This window comes from Kogia breviceps, chromosome 8 (genome assembly GCF_026419965.1).
Source record: "Kogia breviceps isolate mKogBre1 chromosome 8, mKogBre1 haplotype 1, whole genome shotgun sequence".
NCBI lineage: Eukaryota > Metazoa > Chordata > Mammalia > Artiodactyla > Physeteridae > Kogia > Kogia breviceps.
In genome coordinates, this window is record NC_081317.1 from 13,526,260 (window position 1) to 13,550,492 (window position 24,233).

The 24,233-nt window shown below is 40.1% G+C and overlaps 1 protein-coding gene across 1 annotated transcript in view; it reads left to right on the forward strand.

Moving 5' to 3' along the window:
- C5 (complement C5) overlaps window positions 1-21,824 on the forward strand; it is a 79,783-nt gene extending 57,959 nt beyond the window's left edge. The window contains exons 29-41 of the mRNA XM_059073185.2: window positions 140-345; window positions 1,735-1,887; window positions 2,115-2,180; window positions 3,273-3,354; window positions 4,364-4,412; window positions 9,741-9,843; window positions 10,210-10,284; window positions 10,401-10,506; window positions 11,608-11,691; window positions 12,614-12,703; window positions 14,954-15,037; window positions 20,610-20,748; window positions 21,298-21,824. Coding sequence (XP_058929168.1) covers window positions 140-345; window positions 1,735-1,887; window positions 2,115-2,180; window positions 3,273-3,354; window positions 4,364-4,412; window positions 9,741-9,843; window positions 10,210-10,284; window positions 10,401-10,506; window positions 11,608-11,691; window positions 12,614-12,703; window positions 14,954-15,037; window positions 20,610-20,748; window positions 21,298-21,436 — 1,376 coding nt within the window. The 3' untranslated portion in view covers window positions 21,437-21,824. The remainder of the gene's footprint in view (window positions 1-139; window positions 346-1,734; window positions 1,888-2,114; window positions 2,181-3,272; window positions 3,355-4,363; window positions 4,413-9,740; window positions 9,844-10,209; window positions 10,285-10,400; window positions 10,507-11,607; window positions 11,692-12,613; window positions 12,704-14,953; window positions 15,038-20,609; window positions 20,749-21,297) is intronic.
- The last annotated feature ends 2,409 nt before the right edge of the window (window positions 21,825-24,233 follow it).

Here is a 24,233-nt window from a genome sequence, read left to right on the forward strand (position 1 = left end):
AAGTTCTTCTTACAAAAGAGTAAAAAATTTCTGGAAACCAGAAGGCCACTACCAGAAGAAACATCTAGAAACTTGCTAGAATTGTTACGCCAATTCACACTTTTCATCATATTTACCAGTGTGATTTGTTGATGTTCAGGTAATCCACCAATATATCGTTTTTGGAAAGATGATCTTCAACAGAAAGACAGCTCTGCACCTTATACCGGCACAGCACGCATGGTAGAAACCACGGCCTATGCCTTACTTACCAGCCTGAGCTTGAAAGACATGAATTACGTTAATCTAATCATCAAATGGCTATCAGAAGAGCAGAGGTATGGAGGTGGCTTTTATTCGACCCAGGTAATGTTTCTTTCTCACGGTCCATCCTCCTGGAGATATTTTTATGTGCCTCCCACACCACACATTCCACACTCCTTCTGACCTCCATGCTTCTGTCACCAAGGGAGCATACCAAAGATATGAATAAAGGACTAGAATCAAGGACCCTAATGGATATGTGCATTGACACCCTTCTTATACAGAGGAGCAAGTCAGCCTCAGGAGGTTCATTGAGGGAGTTAGTGGCAGAGCCAAAATCAGAACTCACATTTCCTGACTCTAAGCCCAGCACTTCCTTTACGATTCTTAATTACCATGAAGGGCTAGGAGAGTTAAATCCTATGTAAGAAACAGCAGCTGCCATGCAAAGGTACTGATGTTCCCTTCCACAAAACAAATAAAAAGTGAGAGGAATACTGATTATTAACATGTTTATCTATCTACCTACCAATGTAAACTCATTTAAGTATGTATATTTTACATTATAACTATATGCGGTTGTTTAGTGTACATCTACATTCAAGTTTGTCTCAAATGTTACCCTGGATGCTTGGACAATGACGGGGTGTGTGTGTATATGTATATAAAATTTAGAGCTAGAGGGGTCCTTCAGGGTGACATTAGTGATCATCTAATCCGGGGAGGCAAACGGTTTCATCGTGGGTACAACTGGAGGCTTAGAGAAAAGAGGACCCCACTTATTAGCGCTGGCTGCGTGGACATGGGCAGAGAGGGTAGCCACAAGTTTGCTATCTCTGATCCAGCCACATTTCCTAATTTTGTAGATGAAGAAGATGAAGTCCAGAAAAATTAAGTTCATCCATTTATTCCTTCAACAAGTACTTGTTGAATAGCTACCATGTGTGTGTACTTACTAAATGTAATGGATGCCAAGAAAAATATACTACTTGCCCCCATGAATCTTATATTGCAGTGGGGGACACCAATGATAAACTCTACGTAAAAATATTACCAATTGAGATGAATGCTCTAAAGGGCAGAAGGGAAGAACATTAAAAGCGAATAATGAGAAGGGGGAGGTTCTTTATGGCTTCACCATGCGGATAGTTAAGCTGAGACTTAAGGATTGGATGGAGATACATTGTCATGCAAGGAGTTGGAGGTATTCTGCAAAGAGTGATGTGCCTGAAGTCACGTGCTCAGGACAGGTAGAGAACCTGGACGCGAGGCCACGCTGCCTTTCTGTCCCTGCTAACAGCAGCATCCTTATTGGGGGAGGGAGAGATCTTCCTTCCACCTCCACATGGGGACCCTTAACCAGTTTCACTCAGTCAGCTGGAGTTTCATCTCCAGGCAATGCTGACTCATCTTCTCATAAGAAAGGGTATTTGTAAACAGAGAGTACATAAATAAGTAAACCTATTTTTGTGCCTTGCTGATTGTTGATAGGATACAATTAATGCCATTGAGGGCCTGACAGAGTATTCACTCCTGGTTAAAAAACTCCGCTTGAATATGGATATCAAAGTCTCTTACAAGCATAAAGGTGACCTCTACCATTACAAGATGACAGAGAAGAATTTCCTTGGGAGGCCAGTAGAGGTAAATAAAGGATTTTTTAATAGTATTTTATACTCGGATGGGACCTTTGAAATCATGTTACAGATGCTAATATGTATTTTTCTAATTACCATATTTTAGATTATTTTAAGGTATATTTAAACATACAAGTAACTGGAAATAGTTCTTACTGTCCACAGCCTACAAATCCGTGTTTGTGCAAAGTAAATAAGCATGAGAAATAATATTGAATGCAAAACTCTTTCCAGGTGCCTTTCAATGATGATCTTGTCGTCCTAAGTACGGGACAAAACAATGGCTTGGCTACAGTGCATGTGAGTATTTCACGGAAAGCCGACTTAATTGGGGTTATGTGTCAGCTTGTACTAAGTAACATAAAAGAAAGTTAGGGACTTTGCCACAAAGTTACAGAAATCTGGGCTTGGGTAACCATGACTGAGGTAAGAGTCATTTATCATTCTTTCTAGCTATCTTGGGAGCTGTCCCCACAATTTCTTTTTGAAAATGGTTTTATTAATCTTTATATGTATGTAGTCTGTGTATTTGTGGAAGTTATGTATATATATAACTATATAGAGAGATAAATAATTTTTATGTCTATATATGTATATAGACATGTGACTTGTATGTATACACTCATACATGTATATACATGGATGTGATGGTTTATAATACAGCCTTACCTCATTTGTCCAGCATCATTGGGGATTGATGGATATGTAAGGGCTTAAGTTTCTTCTATTTTTAACCATAGATTACATGGACACACATAAACAGCTTAGAAAAACGTGTAACTGCCAAATGCCTAAAATAAAATAAACTATGTATTCTGAGCATAAGTTAGCATTCTATTGATTATTTAATTGTGCTCATCTTTAGTACATTTATTCCTTCAAAGACTGTTTATAAGATTGCATGAGGGTGGGGAAATGGAGGGTGCACTTTTCTGTCACTTCTGGTTACTCTCACTATACCTACTTCTGGCAGCACCCCTGCCCTTCCATGCACACCTATAATTTGTTGTTACCACAGTGGTTTGTGGGCTGAATAAAACCATACGTCATGACCTTGTGGTGTTCTCTGTAAAATTAGTGTACAGGCACAAGGATGAAAGTCTTAAAAACTTTCCTGTAGAGTGAGGTGCTCAGATTTGACTGCGTGGGATTTGGACCAAGGTTCTGACTGGACAGAGATCGTTTTTTGCTTACCTTGGGCTTCTCAGCCATGTTTCAAATTGTGGAGTTTGCTGAAAGTCCAGTTGCTGGGAAAATGATTTTTAACGTACACCATTTGCACTGGGTGGTGAAAATACTTTAAGCATCTCATTTCCAGCCGCAGTACTGCCATAATACCTTTTCCACGCCCCATTTTAAACAGAATATCCTTGTTTACTTGTCCCAATATAGGTAAAAACTGTGTTTCACAAAACCAGTACCTCTGAGGAAATTTGCAGCTTCCATCTGAAAATTGAAACCCAGAAAATTGAAGGTAAAACAGCGTGATTTACACTATAATTTTGGTTAAGCATAAAGAATGCCAAAGAGCTTCCCTGATTAGGAAAAACATGCTAAATCAAAAAAACAATATTCTTATTCAAATTCTTTAACAGTTTGACATCTGAGTGAACATAACTGCCATTTATTATAATAGAGGTAACTAATAATAGTTGGAAATTGATATTAAATAACAATATCTAAGCTAAATGTATCCGCTATTGATCCAGAAATTGTTTTGACCAAAAATTACTTTAAGAATGTAACTAGCATAAAAAAAAATGTAACTAGCTGTAAAGCCACAGAAGCGTCTAATTTCAGAAACTTGAATTTCTGTTATTTTGTGTCAGTGTTCCATTCCCAGGCCCTGAATTTCTCTCATCACTCTGTTGAGTTTCCATCCCTTACCCTTTCTGTATCCCAAGGAGTCTGGCAAATGCACATTTCTCTGCTCCCACCTTCAACTTGATCTCTCCAGGACTTATGATCCTTTCTTAATGTGCCTTTTTTTTTTTTAACCTGTGGCCCTCTCATCCCTCTTCTGATGGGTTGGTTCTCCCCTCCCAGTCCAGAAGCAAGGCCACTTGCACACCCCAGTTCTCCTTTACCCTCTGCCCTGATAGCTTCTGTTTGTGGCTCAGGAGCCCGTTCCTGCAGGAAGTTTCCAACTACCAGCAAATCCAGGCATCAGCTCTTCCTCCCTGCTACCTCCCCCAGACACGTGACCAACACATGTTTACCTTAAGTGACTCCTTCCTTAAATTATAAGTTCTTGGAGAGCGGAGAACTGTTCTAATGATTTCAAGACTTCCTGGGATTGTCAGTAGCCACGAATCTCCATTAAAATCATCAAAAGTGACAACTTCCAAATCACAAATCATTTTTAAGTGTGTTTAGAGATGTGCTCATTAATGATTCTGTTCTGACATGTTGCAAAACAGCTAAAAACGGTTTACTCTTATTTTTGTTTGTTTGTTTGCTTGTTTGTTTGCTGTGTGTGCCAGCCACCAGCTACAGCAGCTCAGAATACAAGCGCATAGTGGCATGTGCCAGGTGAGCCCGTTTCCACCAAGGGGAAAGTAGACTTCAGGGTCTCACTTCTGCCAGAGTATTATTTCTCCAAATCTTTTTGAATTATAAGAATGTCCAGAAGATGCAAAATTGTTCGCTTTTTTAATGTGGAACATAGCAGGTATTCTTTTTTTTTTCTCGCATCTTTATTGGAGTATAAATTCTTTACAATGTTGTGTTAGTTTCTGCTGTACAACAAAGTGAATCAGCTATATGTATACATATATCCCCACATCCCCGCCCTCTTGTGTCTCCCTCCCACCCTCCCTATCCCATCCCTCTAGGTCGTCACAAAGCATCAAGTTGATCTTCTTGTGCTATGTGGCTGCTTCCCACTAGCCAGCCATTTCACATTTGGTCGTGTATACATGTCAGTGCTACTCTCTCACTTCATCCCAGCTTCCCCTTCCCCACACCCCTCCCCGTGCCCTCAAGTCTGTTCTCTACATCTGCGTTTTTATTCCTGCCCTGCCACTAGGTTCATTTGTACCGCTTTTTAAAATTCCATATATGTATGTGTTAGCATACGGTATTTGTTTTTCTCTTTCTGACTTACTTCACTCTGTATGACAGATTCTAAGTCCATCTACCTCACTACAAATAACTCAATTTTGTTCCTTTTTATGGCTGAGTAATATTCCATTGTATATATGTGTCACATCTTCTTTATCCATTCATTTGTTTTTGTTTGTTTGTTTTGGTTTGGTTTTTTTGAAGTTTATTTTATTTATTTTTTTACATAGCAGGTTCTTATAGTTATCCATTTTATACATATTAGTGTATATATGTCAATCCCAATATCCCAATTCATCCCACCACCACCACCACCCCCCCCCACCACTTTCCCCCCTTGGTGTCCATACGTTTGTTCTCTACATCTGTGTCTCTATTTCTGCCCTGCAAACCGGTTCATCTGTACCATTTTTCTAGGTTCCACATATATGCGTTAATATAGGATATTTGTTTTTCTCTTTCTGACTTACTTCTCTCTGTATGAAAGTCTCTAGATTCATCCACGTCTCTACAAATGACCCAATTTCGTTCCTTTTTATAGCTAATATTCCATTGTATATATGTGCCACATCTTCTCTATCCATTCATCTGTCGATGGGCATCTAGGTTGCTTCCATGTCATGACTATTGTAACTAGTGCTGCAGTGAACAATGTGGTACATGTATCTTTTTGAATTATGGTTTTCTCAGGATATATGCCCAGTAGTGGGATTGTTGGGTCATATGGTAGTTCTAGTTTTAGTTTTTTAAGGAACTGTTTTCCATAGTGGCTGTATCAATTTACATTCCCACCAACAGTGCAGGAGAGTTCCCTTTTCTCCACACCATTCTTAAATAGCTACTTACTGTACAGAGCAGCTTTGTTTTGCTCATATATAGTTTTCTCTCCCATTTTTGGCCTTTTTTCTAACTCGAACACTAAAATATTAATTTGTCTTCCAGAAAGGTAAAGATATGATATATAAGTATTAGGAAAAGAAAGAGCAAAAGATTCTCTCAGAAGCAGCTTCCACTCTTTTACTTAGAAAAATCATGTTCACCCAGCAAAATCCCTGGCGGTTATCAGCCAGCCGGTGGTTCTCAAGTCAGGTTGCACATCGAATTCAGCTAGAGAGATTTCAGAACTATGCAAAACTCCCTCCGGGCTCACCCCTGGAGGTTCTTCTAATGGTAGCCAGGGCTAAGAACCATGGATGCTGAGCCCTTAGCAAACTAACTCCAAGGCCTGAATTGGCCACTATCTTTGTTTCCTATTGCTGCTAGTAACAATTTACCATAAATGTAATGACTTCAAACAACCCAAATGTATTATCTTATAATTCTGGGGGTCAGAAGGCCTAAAATCAAGACGTTATTGGGGCCACGTTCCTTCTGGAGGCTCTAGGGGAGAATCCACGTCCTAGCCTTTTCCAGATTCCAGAGGCACCTGCTTTCCTTGGCTTGTGACCCCTCCCTCCATCTTCAAAACCAACAACGCAGCATCTTCCAGTATCTCTCTCTGACTCAGACCCCTGCTTCCACCACCGTAACCTCCTTCTCTGACTCTCCTGTTTATTTCCCCTGTAAAGACCCCTGTGATCACATTGAGCCCACGCAGATAAGCAATCAGGAGAATCGCCCTGGCTCAAGATCCTTAACCTAATCACACCTACAAGTCCCTTTTGCTATGTCAGGTAACAAATTCACGGGTTCAGGGGGTTAAGAGGTGGACATCTTTGGAAGCCATTATTCTGCTTACCAAACCACCATCCTAAAATGTTTATGAAAATATAGGTTTTTGAAAATATGTATATATACTTTAGTGATCACACAGAGCGAATCAGTTAATGGCAGAGCCAGGACTAGAACACAGGCTTCTGCCTCTTTCCACCACCCCTTAGTACCTCCTGTTCTGTTCTGTTTCCTTAATTCTTCCTATTCTCAACAGCTGGCTGGTATTTTGCTGTTTTTACTTATAATCACACATGATGCAAAGCACTCAGTATGGGTAACTTAGAAATTCCATAGAGTTGTGTCATAGATTGGAGCTGAAAGGGATTTTAGGGATGATATAGTAATCCTCTTATTTTAGAAGTAAAGAAACTGAGGCCACAAGAGGTGAAGTAACTGGCCAAATGCTCACAGAGTTAGAGGCAGAGCTAGGGCCTCAAAGCCCAGACCCTGATGCCCAGTCCAGTTTCTAAACCACGTCCTTCACTCAGTGTAATCTGAGGCCACTGACCTTGAGGAATAGTCCAGAATTTCTCACCACCTCCTTCCCAGCATTTCTCAGCCCTGTCTGTGGTCCCTAGCCCAGTCACTCTCTTCTCAGGATTCCTTCATCAGCTAGCCCACTCGAAGTCCCTCCTTCCTTCCTTGGCCAGTCTCTGCCATCTGTTCCCCGTCACACACCCTTCCTCATTCCCTAAGGTCCTGTTACGGTCACCCTTTCCCAGGCAGCTTGCTTCCTGCCATTCCCACCCTTGGGTACGTCTCTCCTAGAGGACAGGGTGTGATCACTGTTTAAACCCATAGCACTTGTCGCAGGGAGGTATGAGCAACCTTGTTCTGGACAGAGCTAGAATCAATGTGTGGCACCTACAGGGAGGCACACCGAGTGGGCAAAAGGACTCTATGATAGCGGAGCTGGACACCTGTGGGGCAGCCTCTGCCATGAAATACTCACATGACCTTCAGCAAATCAGCTTACTTCTCTGGGCCTCTTCTGTCAAGTAAGGATATTGGACTATCTGATCCCAAATTGCCTTCCGGTAGTTCCACAACTCTGCTATACATTAAAAGGCTCTCATCAAAAACTTGTTCACTTGAATTCATTGACAGGAGGCCTAGTTCCAGATTGTTAATATACAATAGATAGCAACAGAGATGTAATACTGCATATTCTACCCTTCGGTTTTTATAAACCGGGGACAAAATGTTCAAAAAAACCAGGTGGAACATGCTTTGGGCTCTGTGATGCTGAAGCTGGGTTGGATAAATTCCAAATGTAACTGCGCAGCACTTATTCATGTGAGAAATTCTTTGCCTTCAAATATACACTCTCCTGATTTAAAAAATGCCAGCACACAATTTCTATGTTCAGAGGGTCTCTTTCGTGTATTTAGCTTTTTACAGCTTCTCTGTTGTATTCATAAGAAAAGAAAAAAGGATTTCCTTTCTCTCCTTCTCCTGGAACAAAATGCCTTTGGGAAAGACTGCTGTCCTTGGCAGCAGGCAAAGGGCTTCTTGAAAGGAAGGTTTCTGTTCCTCGGTTGAAACAGTCACCATGGCAACCAGTCATCAAGGCTCCAACAACTTTTCATGGACACTCTTCACTCAGGAGGCCCTTTTCCATCATGTTGACAGAGTATTTGCATCTGTGAGCCAGAGCTCTCTGCCTCTGGTGACACTCACCCATCCAATTAGGGAGACGCTAGATGTCACATTTCAGTTCCAAGTTGCCTTATATTTTGTTCTAAATTGTTAATTTGGTGAAGAATGGGGTTAAATTTTTATAAGCCAGAAATTTTATAATATTTAAATTTTTATGGTAAATATGACATCTAATACTTCTAGTAGGGTCTGCTTTATATATGTTCAATAAGATATGATTGGGGAAAAGAGGTCCCTAGCCACCTCACTAATTCAAATAATACCTCCCATTGCACTCATATTTATTCCTTTGGGTGAGATCAGTTCATTTTCCCCTTTATGAAGCTGTCTCACCAGGCTCTTCCTTTAATCCCAATTGCTCTCCCAAGCTCCACTCTCAAATGTCCGGCTGCCTCTCCCACATCATAAGGTGAGGCTGGAACCTAAAACTCAACCTTTGCAGAACCACACTCCCATCCAGTTCCTACCCCACCAACCTGCTCCTCTTTTAAGTATTCTAACTTTGCTTAATTGTAGCAGCAGGCCTCTCTGCCTCTCAAGATGAAGCCTTGGAATTATAAAGATAAATTTAAAACACGAGTTTATACTTCTTCACAGTTAATTTTACAAAAAAGAAAATGAGCTCTAGAAAGGGAAAATAATTTGGGGAAAACCCTCAGCAGAACTGGGATAAAACCCAAATTTCCTGATTTGGGAATTTACTGAAATGGGAATTTCAGTATTCTTTTCTCTCATACCAGAAAAACAAAAACAAAATCAACCAAATCTCCCATTTTACCCCCTTTGCCTTTCTCCTCAGCTTCCCCACAAGCATAATTCCTAGACGAAGGATAGTCCTTGAAACATTTTTTAAAGTAAAATATCTATTATGAAAATTTTAGAAAATAGAGAAAAGCATGGAAAAGAGATAATCACTTATAATCTCATCATCCGGAGAAAGTAGCTACTAAGATTTTAGTGTGTTTCCTGCCAGTCTTTTCCTGAACATGCTTATTGAGTTTCTTTCCAATATATAATTAATTTTCTTCTTTGAATATTCTCCATTAGAAAAAGAACTAGGATGAGAATCAAGAGACTTATGCAGCTCTGAGGTGAACTAGTCATGTGAGCTTGAACAAGTACCTTATCTCATCCTGGTTTCCTCAACTAGCTAATTAGGAGCTTGGACCGAATGGCTTTTATGATCTCTTCCAACCCCAGAATGGAGGTCCATTGAGATTACCTGTCAAGTGAGTAAAGAGTTGGAATAGATACTCAGAAATCTCTCGCATCTCTAAAATTCAGAGACTGCAACACATATATTGTAAAGAAGCAAATAACTGGAGACTCAAATTAGAAAGTTAAAGCCTACCAAGGAACAGGGGCTTTTCTTAAAGAATCTTATCCATTTATTTATTTCATTTCTTAATCTCTAATTTATTTTAGCTACAAGCTCACCAGTGAAGAGTCATCATCTGGGTCCTCCCATGCGGTGATGGATATCTCTTTGCCTACTGGAGTCAATGCAAACCCAGAAGACTTAAAAGCTGTAAATGTTTTCTTTTAAATGTTGTTATGGATACTTGCTTTTATTTATTGCATTATTTTACAAACAAAGCTATTCCCATTCCTTCTAATAGTCACTTTCATAGAATCAGTCAGAATATTCTTTTCAAACCAACAATCTACCTAAGTTTTTATTTTTCAAAGTGAAATAGGGACATATACTTGCATGGTCTGAAAAATGTGAGTGCATACGATGACATGTTCAGACTTTTTCAAGAAGAGGAGCTGCTCTTCAATGTCTTTAAATAGTGGATTCTATCCCCATGACCTAACATTCCATCACTGGGTGAATGCATTTAAACAAAAAGTCCATGAAATTAAATTTGAGCTTTCCTCTTTGTTCCCGTAGCTTGTGGAAAGGGTGGATCAACTATTAACTGATTATGAAATCAAAGATGGACATGTTATTCTGCAACTGAATTCAGTAAGTTCCACCTCTCATCATTCTTCATTTATTATTACTATTCAAAATTTGCAGCCTAAAATATTATGAGTCTCTCCTCTCCCATAATTTTCTTAAACCTTGAATTTGTCAAACAGATTCCTTCCAATGAGTTCCTTTGTGTTCGATTCCGGATAGTTGAACTTTTTCAAGTTGGGTTTCTGAGTCCTACTACTTTCACAGTGTATGAGTACCACAGACCAGGTAATCAACTCTACTCTAAAGTTTCTTCAGAGGACTGCTTTGTATTCATTATGGAACCTGTAGAAATGCACTAGAGGCCTGCAGATTTTATATATCGCCTCTCCCAGGGCTCATTCCTCACAAACATTCCCCACTTGGACAAACAACTGCTGTGTGACATTGAACAAATCATCTCACCTCTCTGGTCCTCAGTTTCTTCATGTTTAGAATAACTGGATTAGACTGCTCCCAACTTAAATTCTTTGCCTCAAGTTTATCTTTGGTGTTTAGTTTTACTGTTCATTGCATCTCTCCTTTTTAGAGATGCCCACTCACCCAACTATTTCTTTAGTCCTCCCAGAATCAACTTCTCCTCCACCTATAATCTCATCACATTTTGCAGAGAGCTCTATTATAGCAGTTGCCACATTGCATTGTTATTATTGGTTTCTCCACAACCCCAGACAGAATATTTTTATCCTTGTGCCCCTAATCTCTAGCACAGTGTCAGGTACATAATGTGTATCGATAAATGTCGAATGAATGACCCCCACGTTTGACCATTCAGCCACTTCTGAGAATATTAAGTGATTGGAGAGTGCTTTGGTTCACAAGACAGAAGACTTCACTTTGGACAGTTCTACTTGTTACAAAATTCTTAAAGTGAACCAAACTCTGAGACCCATTCAATCTAGTTTTACGTCTGAAATCATATAGAACATAGTTAGCCTCTCTTCTCCTTGAGTGACAGAAAAAAAACCAAAACTATGTAAATATATAGTTTCTTTTCTTCTCCAGCCTAAATAATTACCAATTACAATTCTTTCAATAGACTCTCATGTAACATAATTTTTTTCCTCTCATTCATTGAAGCACCAAATATTTTCATTCTAAGAAATGAATATTGAAGAGTAAAATTTCAAGCACAGAAAGGGAGAATATTTTGAGGGTAGAGGGGCCCATGTTAGGACAGGCAATTCATAATTTAACTTCCTTGGGCCTCAATTACAAAGAGTGGGTTTGGAATAGGTGATCTCCAAGGCCCCGTGGGAGGGACTCATTGATGGGGTAAATTGTGCATTCATCAAGCCACCTCTTCTAACTACACTTTCATTGCTGCAGATAAACAGTGCACCATGTTTTATAGCATGTCCCATACCAAACTTCAGAAAGTCTGTGAAGGAGTAATGTGCAAATGTGTCGAAGGTAAACTTTGTTTAATATGTTTAGGCTGCATGCTTGTTTAAAGCAGCCACTCATAATCTGGGACTAAATCTGGGGGAAGCTGTTTGAAAAACTGTCATTTCTCGGAAGTAGAAATGTAATCTCATCTGATTGAAAGCTCATTCCTTGAGCTCTGTAAAGCTACTTTTCGACAGCTCCGGGACAACCGGATAGTTCCTACTGTACAGAGGCAGAGAAATACCATCCAGATGGTTGTTAGATATCAGAAGGATAACATGATGTGAAATTGTTACTTTTCACCTGGTCATTTTAGTGTAATAGGACCACAGCCTAAGAGAACAGAGGCTCCAGACTGAGCCACTAGCTCCTCTTTCTTCCCCCTTGTCCTTCCCAGATAGTGACATTCTCCATTCAGTCTTTCATCTATCAAGGCAGCCTTGTTGGCCAAGGAGAAGACCCAGAACTCACCAATAATCAGCAATGGACTCCATGAGGGTCTGGGTTCCTTTTGGTTTTATTTTGTTTTTCAAAATCCTTAAAATCTATACATTTCTTAGGTACTTATTGCTCCATCTTAGAGCTGTAAATCAGTCAACTCATCAATTTGGTTGCTTCAAGGGACTTTTGATTATACTCAAAATGGAAAAATGTCCTCCTTTCTTCAGTGAAGCATATATATTTCTAAAGAGCTGAATGTGGAGTGACTACCCATTCTAAGAATAAGTTTCTTGTTCAAGATTTTGTTTTTGTTTGTTTTGTTTTGTTTTTGCTTTACATACTGTTTCACTTTATGGAAGAGGAGAAAATGGACAGGTCTTAGGAATCTGGTATTTGTAAGATTATATTAGATTGTCTCAGGGCTGATGAGAAAGAACTGTGTTTACTCCCAAAGCTGTCGGTTCCTTATATTAACCTAACTTGTACTGTTTTTCACAAAATCCAGCTGACTGTGGACAAATGCAGACAGAACTGGATCTGACAATCTCTGCAGCTACTAGAAAAGAAACAGCATGTAAACCAGAGATTGCATATGGTAAGTTCAAAAGTTCAATGTATAGTTCCATTAAACATGACATTTTATAAAAACATGATCAGTTAGGAAGATCTACAACTTTACACAGTGATTATATAGATACAACATTCCACATGTTCCCTTGAAGGAAAATGCCATCAATTTTCAGCATTAACATGAAAAGTTATTTATGCTTCAGCAAAGAAATAGGATTTTCATTAAAAATGATAGGAGAGAGGTACACACGCAGCCAAGACACTTTATTCCAACAGACCCCATTGAATTAAAGGTGCTAAAACATATTCAAAGAGAATATTTGAGAAGCCACAGAGGTATAAGATTTCACTACTGCAGTCTTCCAGTCAATCGAGCAGAAACAGAGACAAAGACGGTTCAGGGGTCTGGGTGCTTTCCAAATCCCTCCAAAGACAAGGTAAAAATATCAGTACTAAATAATTTTTAATATATGCACAGTCGCAATCCATGATTGAGACTCTCTCCATTTCAAAAGGAGCATCTCCTTCTTGGTGTCCAGACCTCAGAGCTAAATCAAATGCCCAAGTACAGCTGTAGTCTTGTCTCAAATTCCTCATAGAATTAGATCCTTTATTTTCTGTCCATAATTTCTAATGTTTATTTCTGGCTTTTTTAATAGAGAAAGAGAGAGAGAGAGAGAGAGAAAGCACAGATTATACACTATTTCAAATCTTTTCTTGAAAATTGGTAGGGGGTTATTTATAAATAATAAATAAGAACAGTGCTGTTCATGTAGCATTTTGTGTTTACCAACTGCTTTCATATAGCGTTTCTCACTGGTGTCCCATAAGCCCCCTTGGAGGTAACAGAGAATTATCCTTATTTTACCAATGAAGAAAGTGAGGGTCTGGGAGACTAAATAATTCGCTCAAAGTCATGCCAGAAGTAAGTAATAGAACTAGGATGCATCCTGGTCTCCAGTATTATCTCCATCATATCACGCTGAATTCTCTTAATGGAAATACAGCCATAAGAATGAATTTTGTATGGCTCATGGTCTTTCCTTCAAATTCATCTTGAGTTTTTAAAAAATGCTAAAAAGTTGCCTAACTCAGCCAAGACCCACTGCCACTTTTAAAATACATTGAGACTTGAAGAGAATACTATATTTTAACAATTTCTTTCTAAAATTTAGAAGAACCAAGCTATTTCTTCCCTCCATAATAGAACTATTTAACTCTTAAATATAAGAAATCTGTTTTAACACAGAGAGTAAATGCAATCTGGACTTAGTTCATTACATTCAAGAAAAAACTTAGCTGTCTTTTTTGGAGCTACAGGTTAATGCTGGAATAATAGAATAGAAACAAAATTAAATAATTCCCTCTATCCACCTATGGCCACAGTAGGTACATTGCCCATATCCACCATAAATGCTTAAGAATCTGAAATTCAGGACAGTCTTTAAGCTACTAATTTACACAGCCTTCAGTTCTGCCACAATGAGTTCATTCATTCGTCTATATGTCTTGCTAGCTAGCTAGGATCTCAAAAATGGACAAAAACTTTTAGGTCATTCACTTCAACCCCATCAAAAGCAAAAACAAGAGGATTTTTTTTCTCAGGCCATATAGAAGAGATGGGTCCCTTCAAGCTGGTCATTTCAGAGCTGAGGTCAAACACACCATAGGTTAAACATTGACGCCTGAATGAAGAGAACACAGGATTGAGAACGTTTCATGTCAGATAGTTGCCGATCCAAGCAAAGACGGGCTGGAAAATGGAGTCCTGTCAAAAACCAAAGATCCAAGCCAGTGAAGGTATCTGAAGAATGGAGGCAAGGGAACAGAGAGTCTCACATGGCAGGCCCGAGTGATAGAGAAGGAAGAGGCCCGAGTGATAGAGAAGGAAGGGGCTCTTTGAAGTGCCCCGTAGGTATGACTCCATTCATCTCAAAGATCAGAATCTGAGCTTTACCTCTACGGCTTGTTTTGTTTGATTTTGTGTGCTTCTTTCTTTTAATTTAATATTGCTCTTATCCTAACCAGCCTGTTCTATCACAGTGACCAGAGATAGCGATTCTAAGTAGAAGGAGTCATTACGGCCATGGCCAGTAGACTCACACTGGGAGTATTTGGGAAGGCTTCTTGGAAGAAATGAGATTGACTGCAGGGTGCCCATAGAGCTTGCCATGCTTCATTTCTCATTTGTTTGAGGGACTCTGGCTTCTGTTGGACACAGCAGTAGTGGTAATAAGCATGAATTATTGTGTATGTGTGTGTTTTCTTTAACCAGCTTATAAAGTTAAGATCATAGCCACCACTGAAGAAAGTGCTTTTGTTAAGTATACGGCAACCCTCCTGGATATCTACAAAGCTGGTAAGGATTCATTCTTTCAACAAATACTTAGTCCTTACTATGTGGCAGGCATTATATTAGACACAGAGGATACAATGTGAATAAAACAGCCATAGGTCCTGCCTTCATAAAGTTTATATTCTATTTGAGGAGACACGGTTTTTTTTTGAGGAGTCACGTTTTTTAGAAAAGGAGATGGACAAATAAACAACTATCAATCGTAAGTATTATAGTTGAAACAGAGGCAGAATTAATGGGGGAAACTCCTTTGGAGAGATAGCAGATGGTGTCTTTTAGGAGATGATATTAGGAGTTAGCCATTCTTAAAGGGCAGAGTAGAGGGAACCAGATGAGCAGGAGCTGGGTCATGCAGGGGTTTATAAGGCATGGTGAGAAATTTGGATTTTATTCTAGAAGTTCAAAGGAAAGCTAATAAACGGTTTTAGGTGGGCAAGAAACATTTTATGATGTATGGTTTTAAAAATCATCCTGGGGCTTCCCTGGTGGCGCAGTGGTTGAGAATCCGCCTGCCGATGCAGGGGACGCGGGTTCGTGCCCTGGTCTGGGAAGATCCCACGTGCCGCGGAGCGGCTGGGCCCGTGCGCCATGGCCACTGAGCCTGCGCGTCCGGAGCCTGTGCTCCGCAACGGGAGAGGCCACAACAGTGAAAGGCCCGCGTACCACAAAAAAAAAAAAAAAAAAAAAAAAAAAAAAAAAAAAAAAAATCATCCTGGCTTCTATTGGAGATCACAAGAGTTGAAACAGGGAAACCAGTTAGGAGCATCTATGAAGTGCAAAATGGCTCAGATGCCATGTGAGTTTTGATAGGATAAGTGAGCTTTAGTAACCAATACAAAAAATAAATTCATATGTAAAATAACACATAAAACATTTTAAAATATGTTCCCTTTTACTTTAAGTAAACTGAGCTACAAATATTGTGAAACTGCTTGTAATGATGTAAATAGTAACACAAATGATTCATTAAATCATGTTTAATCCCAAATACGTTTTTTGTTTTTGTTTTTGTTTTTGTTTTTTTTAAGAAACTGTCAGTGTTATTTTGCTTGACTCACTCACTCGGATAGGGGCCCCTGTTTGTGCTTTCATTTGACAACAAGGAACCACATCAAATTTTTCCAATTGCATGTCTACTGATAGTCATTACATGACCTATAGCCTCAATAAGTAATTTCTCCTAACAGCAGCAGTATCATGCATGGTACTGAACACTTTCTCAGTTGCTGCTGAACTAGCAGTAATTACAGTCAAATGTTTCTAGTCCTTATGATACCATCTAACATTTTCATGTATTTAAGATATCTCTATTATCAGCTAAGTTATAAAAACAATTTACTGAAAAGTCATATTTAATTTTCCTAATTTTCTTAATTTTTATTCCCCGTCACCCTAAGAGCTTTACAAACATCACTGACAAAGTTTCAGAATTCACAGGTTTTACAAAACTTAAAAGTTCATTATATTTTTTGCTTTTGTCACTAAAAACAAAAACACTTTCATACAACTGGTTTTTCTCTTAAAGTGATATTTTATTTTGTTTTATATCAAACAACATGTCATTCTTCAGTTTTTAACAGCTCTTGCTTCATTTTCGTATTTCCTTTACTTATTTTTCTACAGTTTTATCATTCATTCATTAATCTGTCAGCTTATTAAAGCTGAAACATTTTTTTCTTGAATACATAAAGATAGTATTGACATAATTGCTAGAATATCATAGGCAAATCACTAAAACACATATATATTCACTTTCTAAATGTTTACTCCTATATCTGTCAAAGTGAATCTATCAGACTTGATATGATTTATAAACTGCCTTTGCAGTTCTAGCACTACTGGCTGCCTGTCAAAATCCCAATATTTTTCCAATTTTTATTAATGCAATTGTTTGAGGTCTTCACACTATTACTTAATTCTGTCTAGTGTATATTAGCTATGTAGTAGTGAATATCAAATTTATGAAAACAATATCTAAAGTGATTTTTGTCTTTGATTGCATTATCCAGAGACACTTGATAGGTGATTCAGTCAAACTGAAACAGCTGGAAATTTCAGGATTTTTTACTGAAGCCCCAGACTTCTCCCTGGCATTACATTTGCACCAATAAGGTGTTCATGTAAATATTTCTCATTGACACCTTTTTTCTCAAACAGTTTGATATGCTTCCAGTACCTTGAGTTCAACAAAACCCATTAAACCATCTTCAAAGTCTCTAATTTTTCATTTTAAGTTATTTAAAACACATGTTATATTAAATAGTTGATTTCCTCAAGAATGATTGAAATTTTATTTTATTACCTTATTTATATTTTTCAAAAAGCTGTGTTCTCATTTCAGTAGATATAAATTTTGCAATAAGTAGGACCATAAATCTAAATTGTGGCAATATGTTTACATTGTTTTTTTTGAAATGTTATCAAGTATTTCAACTCTGAAAATGTTTGATTATTTTTAACCATACACTAGAGTTTAAAATTCTAATAGTTTCCAAATTTTTCTTTGCTTGAGCAATACTCTGACATTTTTTCTGATTTTTATTATTTCAAATGTTTTACTGTATGAAGTTGATTTGTGATGTTATTTTTTTCTCATTGATGATCACAAGTGTTCCTTATTTGAAACACGATTGCCATTCTGACAAAATAGGTAAGCGTTTAGCACTTTGATCTTTTCACAACCCACTTTTCAAGCACTTTTTGCATCCGACATTCACATCATAAGCAATAATAAGCCATTCCTATTTTTACTGAAATAATCAAGTGCTTTTCATTCCAGAAATACAAATTACTTATTTTGTATCAATTCTTGCCTACTATCAAAAGACATTCCAGACTGTTCTGAATTTTCTGCAGCATCAGATGATTCCCAAGCTGCAGTTTTGTTAAAAATTTTTTTGGTTGCATTGAGTCTTCATTGCTGCGCTCAGGCTTTCTCTAGTTGTGGTGAGCAGGGGCTACTCTTCATTGCGTTGCGCGGGCTTCTCATTGCGGTGGCTTCTCTTCTTGCAGAGCATGGGCTCTAGGAGCGAGGTCTTCAGTAGTTGCAGCACACAGGCTCAGTAGTTGTGACCCACAGGCTCTAGAGCGCAGGCTCAGTAGTTGTGGTGCACGGGCTTACTTGCTCTGTGGCATGTGAGATCTTCCTGGACCAGAATTCGAACCCGTGTCCCCGGCACTGGCAGGTGGATTCTTAACCACTGCACCACCAGGGAAGTCCCTGCAGTTCTCTTTTTAAATAAATTTATTTATTTCTGGCTGCCTTGGGTCTTCGTTGCTGCATGCAGGCTTTCTCTAGTTATGGCAAGCGGGGCCCACTCCTTGCCGCGGTGCGCAGGCTTCTCGTTGCAGTGGCCTCTCTTGCTGTGGAGCACGGGCTCTAGGCGTGCGGGCTTCAGTAGTTGTGGCACACCGGCCTAGCCACTCCGCAGCATGTGGGCTCTTACTGGACCAGGGCTCGAACCCATGTCCCCTGCATTGGCAGGCGGATTCTTAACCACTGCGCCACCAGGGAAATCCCTGCAGTTCTTTATTGATATCATTTCTTCTTGTTCTCCTGTCAGTTCAGAAGATTCATATTTATGATAGTTAAAAAGAAATGTTAAGAAAATTTTGCATACTTTGTTATCTAGTCATTCTGGGTGTTAGTTTTTAATATATATAGATTTTGAATTCATATAAATATTAAAACACCACACACTTACCATTTACACAAGAATTGCTGCTCACTAACAATAAACCAAAATAAAAACTAAACTACTTAGAATCAAGGGCAACTATGTGGTTCAAGGATAATGATGTTATTATCCTATGATTAGTGTTTCTCCTGAAGCACAGGATGCATAGAGTAGGTGAGGGTATAAATGAAAAAAAGATGAGTGATTGTTGAAACTGAGGTTAATTAATTATTCTCCCTTCTGAATATGCTTGAAGTTTCCCATAACAAAAGGTTTTAAAAAATAATAAGCCCCCCTGCAGCCACACTGCTTACTATGACAGGGGCTGACTTGGCAAATTGTGCTGGGAAGGGTGTTTAGATGTTGCTGCAACAGGAAGTCAGGTATTAATGGTCACCGGGAGAGCCTGAGAACATTAGCTTGAACTAACATGAGTACACTAGAATTCATAGTACTAATTAAAGTTTACCATTTATGCATTACTATTATATGCTATTTAGCAACAGGTTCAGAATTTTTTCAGGATTTTTAAAAATGTTTTTCTTTAATTTATTTTCTTTATTTTTGGCTGCGTTGGGTCTTCATTGCTACACGCGGGCTTTCTCTAGTTGCGGCGAGTGGGGGTTACTCTTCATTGCGGTACACAGGCTTCTCAATGCGGTGGCTTCTCTTGTTGCGGAGCATGGGCTCTAGGCGCACGGGCTTCAGTAGTTGTGGCGCATGGGCTACAGAGCACAGGCTCAGTAGTTGTAGCGCATGGGTTTAGCTGCTCTGCGGCATGTGGGATCTTCCCGGACCAGGGCTCAAACCCGTGTCCTCTGCATTGGCAGGTGGATTCTTAACCACTGTGCCACCAGGGAAGTCCGATGATTTAATAATTAGTATGACTCTGCCAGAGTTTAATAACTGGATATCAGTCCTGAATTTATAGCAATGAATTCCCTGTCCTGGACTCAAAAAGTTTCCAGCCTAGCAGAGGAATCAGGCATGTGGAGTGAAACATTATGATAGAAATTTAAGTATAATGGAGTAAGGGGAAGACAGATACTTATGACAAAGAGCATCAGGGAATGTTTACTGGATACTGTGAGAACTGAAGATGTGTTTAAAGATGGGGAGACATTCAACAGGCCAACACGAAGAGGAATGCATTCCAGGCAGGGAGCCAGCTTCTTGGCTACGTACTAGATCTTTGGGAATTCCAAAGTTATCCTCCTTAAAATTTTCTAGTCTTTCACATGTCTTGCACTTTTCTACAAAGTTGCCCATTGCCAACTACCAAGTCCTTTTTTATTTTTCTGTGTAACATACGGAGATTTATATTGTTCAACTCTAAAGAGGTTCTTTTAATTCCTGGTTCTACAAGAGTTATAATGAAAAGCGCTTATATAGTGCTTACTGTGTTCTAAGCACTTTTCATATAGTAACCCATTTATTCTCACAGCAGTTCTGCAGGGTAGGTTTTACTGTGATGCCCATTTTTTGGATGAGGGGTCTGAGCTTCATTTGTCTGGGGTCACACAGCCAGGAAGTGGCAGAGCTGGGGTTTAGCCTGGGGAGCCCTAATCCCAGAGTCTGAAGTCTATTTTTTTTTTCACACACACACACTGTATTTTATTTTTACAAGAGATAAATAAACTGACACCAAGCATTGTAAATGAATGACCACAACAAAAGCAACTATGATTGCAATTACCAAACACGAAACACACTCATACTGTGTCATAACATTGCAGAGTCAGAAGTCCTAACCACATGGACATTGCCTATAGCCATTAGCCTGTCAATAGAAATTTACACTGAATAATAAACAGCCATGAGGAACTGGAATGCTCCAAAGAGTTAATGATTTTGACATTGTGACGAGGATGTGATAACCTTACTTGTGTGTCTCTCAGGAGAAGCTGCTGCTGAGAAAGACTCTGAAATCACCTTCATTAAAAAGACAACCTGTGTTAACGCTGACCTGGAAGAAGGAAAACAGTACTTAATTATGGGTAAAGAGGCCCTGCAGATAAAATACAATTTCCGTTTCAAGTAAGTCACCAATATTTTGGAGTCTCTGATCTTCCCTCCAAAACGGAGTGCAACTTATTCTTAAACACACTGCGTGTTCTTACGTGCCCTGCTGTTAACTTGCAAACCATTAGAAGCATAAATGAAATAATGTGAGTTTAACACAAAGAACTCCTCAGAACCACCAGGGTAGCTAAGGACGCACTGAGGATAAACCAACTGAGTGCTCAGGTCTGACAACGAGTCTGGGGGTGCTCACTGACCCCCCTTTACCGCATGGGTTCCCTCAGTAAGTTCTCAGGCTGTTGTGTTTTAAAGAGGACAGTGTGTGGATACACGTTTTATTATCTGTTTTTTAAAAATAGACATTGAAACAGATGCTGCCTTTAACCATGGGAGCCCCAAGCAGCTCATAATCTCCACGGTTTTGTGGACCTTCCTGGGGAGAGACGGGTGCAGAAGCGTCTGGCCAGCAACCTGATCCCCGGGCAGCCTGGCCTCAACTGAATTCAGTTCTTCTCTCTCTATGGCCATCCTCACAAATGCTTTGTTTGCGTTATTTCTTGGCAGGTACATCTACCCGTTAGATTCCTTGACCTGGATTGAATACTGGCCCACAGACACCGGCTGTCTATTATGCCAAGCATTTTTAGCGAATCTAGATGAGTTTACTGAAGACATCTTTTTAAATGGCTGTGAAAACGCCTGAAGAAGGTCAGCTGCATCCAGTTTTCACTACGGACTCCTGTTGAAGTTTCTCCCTTTTTTTTTTTCCCAGCGTTCACAGCTGGTCTTATTTGGAGAGCTCACTCTACTTAGAATTAGGGACACTTGCTTTTATTAGAGAACGGTTTTAAGAGCAGTAACTCTCTGAAATAACATGTCCTTGGGGGGCATGGAGACAGACACTCATTCCAAGGTTATTGGACACCAGAAGCAATAAATTGGAACCCTCCTAAAACCTACCACTCAGGAATGTTTGCTGGGGATGAAAGAATAGCCCCATTGAAATGTAGTATCTTACAAAAACATGGCCTTTGCTTGAAAGAAAATACCAAGGAACAGAAGACTGATCATTAAAGCCTGCCTTTGCTTTCAAAATGTGCGAAAAAGCGTGTTATTTTATGCTAGGTCAGCTTCAACCACACAAAGACAGGCAAATTGAGAGAGGTAGAGAAAGCAGCCCGGGAGACCCGAGAAGGCCTCACCTCAGAGCCCTCAGCAACCTGAGAAGGTAGGAGACTTGCCATTGCCCCCTCCCCTCCTGTTGCCCTCTCCTTACCCTCATGGGGACCCCTCTACTCCCCTCCCCACCCACCCAGCACATACTCATTTCCCCTGGAACTTGTTCTCCTGGAAGGCAAGCAACCTAATGAAGAGAAACCTAGTGGGAATCAGGAGCCCTAACCAGGTCTCTGAGGCTCCACTGGGGGTTTATAAATGAGGATTTCTAACAGGAGGCTCATTTTTAAGTGACATTTTGCAGCACTTTAGATCCTATGGAAGAATTCTCACATACATTTCCATTTAATGTATCCAGAATCTCAGGAGGTACAGGAATTATTATTATCCCCATTTATAGATGAGGACTTGGAGGCTCCGAAAAGTGAAGCGATTTTCCCAGCCCAGTAAGGGGCAGAGTGGGAGACCAAAACCTCAAGGCTCACTCACAGTCTAAATACATCCCTCTCCCACCTCTCTGCCCCATCCTATTGCTTGCGTGGGGTTTCATTTCCTAAGACCAAGTCAGGATGCAGGTGGAGTTTCTCAGATTTAGTTTAACCAGCCCCACTGAAATATCACAAGGAAACATAAACTCCGGGTGAAACGGCAACAGTGACTAAAATGCACTCCCTTTTTGAAAAATCTGCCCCTTACCAGTTAGGTGCAACTACACAAGGCCCTGCAGTGTGCCTCCTAAGTTAAACTAAGATTTTCCACTTCCAGGAACTAAGGATTTATTTTTGTTACTGTCAAAGCTCACATTGTAGGCACTCCCTTGGCAAAAACAACCAGTGTGTGTCCGATATGCCCAAACTCTCTGCCAGCGAGGGATGAAGGGCCCCTCTAGAGCGGGCCTGAAGTGCCTCCTGTCACCTTCTTGCTGAAAGCAGGGTGGGTAGGACCACTGCAGCACCCCCCGAGGCACCAGCCTCTCTGAGCCATCCCATCACCTTCTCCTTGAGCACTGTTTCAAAGAGGTCGCCACAGCGGCCTAATTAACCCACAATGCCGCTGAGCTTCCAAACATCAAAGCAGGCCTTTGTGAGTGAGCCTGGATCCCTGAGAAATCCACCAGCTCCTCTTCAGCAAACTCCTAAGTACTTAAACATACTTGCTTAGTGAGGCTTTCCTGACCCTCCACACAGCAGGGCCCTCCTCAACCCTGCAGTTCTCAGGCCAAGGCACTTGCAACTAATTAGTTACTCATATATAGTTCTTTGGTGTTCCGCCTCCTGGCTCTCCTGTGCGCTCCAGGGGGGCAAGGTCTGGGTCCCTTTCTCCTCACCGCTGTCTCCTGTTCCTGGCACGATGCCAGACACGTTCTAGGGACTCGGCAAGTGTTTGTGGATTCACCAGTGAGTGTGGGGCATTGGGAGACCCGGGTTCTAGTGTGGCTGTGCCCCTGGCAGGGGTTTGGGACAAGCCTCTTCACCTTTCTGATGGCCTGTGAAACAAGCGAGTTGAAACAGTCTAATGCCTCTTTTATCTAGAGCTCCAAGAAGAAATTTTATAATCTTATGAAACAGAAAACAAGACTCCGTGACATGTAAGCACCCAGATGTTAGGTATGTATTTCTTCCTATAAATGTGGAGGGAGCTCAGAGAAGTGAATGAGTATGTGAGTTGGAGGAGCTTCCAAAGGCTTCCTGGAGACGGACAGAAGGATTTGGGTAGATAGAGAGGGAAAAGAGGGTCTTTCCGGTTGAAGGAAAAAGCACAAGGCAGGTTTCCACTGGGGGTAAGCAAGACAACTTAGGTGGTAAATCGTTATATGCTTATTTTAACATGTATTAGAAAAATATACAACAAGCACAACAAAGCCACGACATAAAATTCTCTTTGAAAGTAAATGTGTTTGTCAAAAACTCTATTTAAGGAGTTTTTAAGTAAATAAAAGTATAGCTTGTTCTTAGGGCAAAAATCATGAGGTTGGCATGTACATACTTGAAGTTTAGGAAACCCTGTCTTAAGTAAATATGTGGCATTGACAACCAGCCAAGCTTAAAGCCGGCAGCTTGACTCCTTATTTCTCAGTGAGGGGTTCTAAGCCAAAGTCATGCTCAGTTTTACTTTCCAGCCCCCGTGATGCTAATTTATTCAGCAACATCCAACAGATGTGTACTGATGGGTCATCGCAGGTCAGGCCCACTTCTAGGAGCTTGGTACCTAGATCCTCGCCCTTGTGGAACTTAGATTCCGGCGGCCGGAGACGTGCAGTAAATAATCAAGTCAATAATTAGGGGAGGGCTTCCCTGGTGGCGCAGTGGTTGAGAATCCGCCTG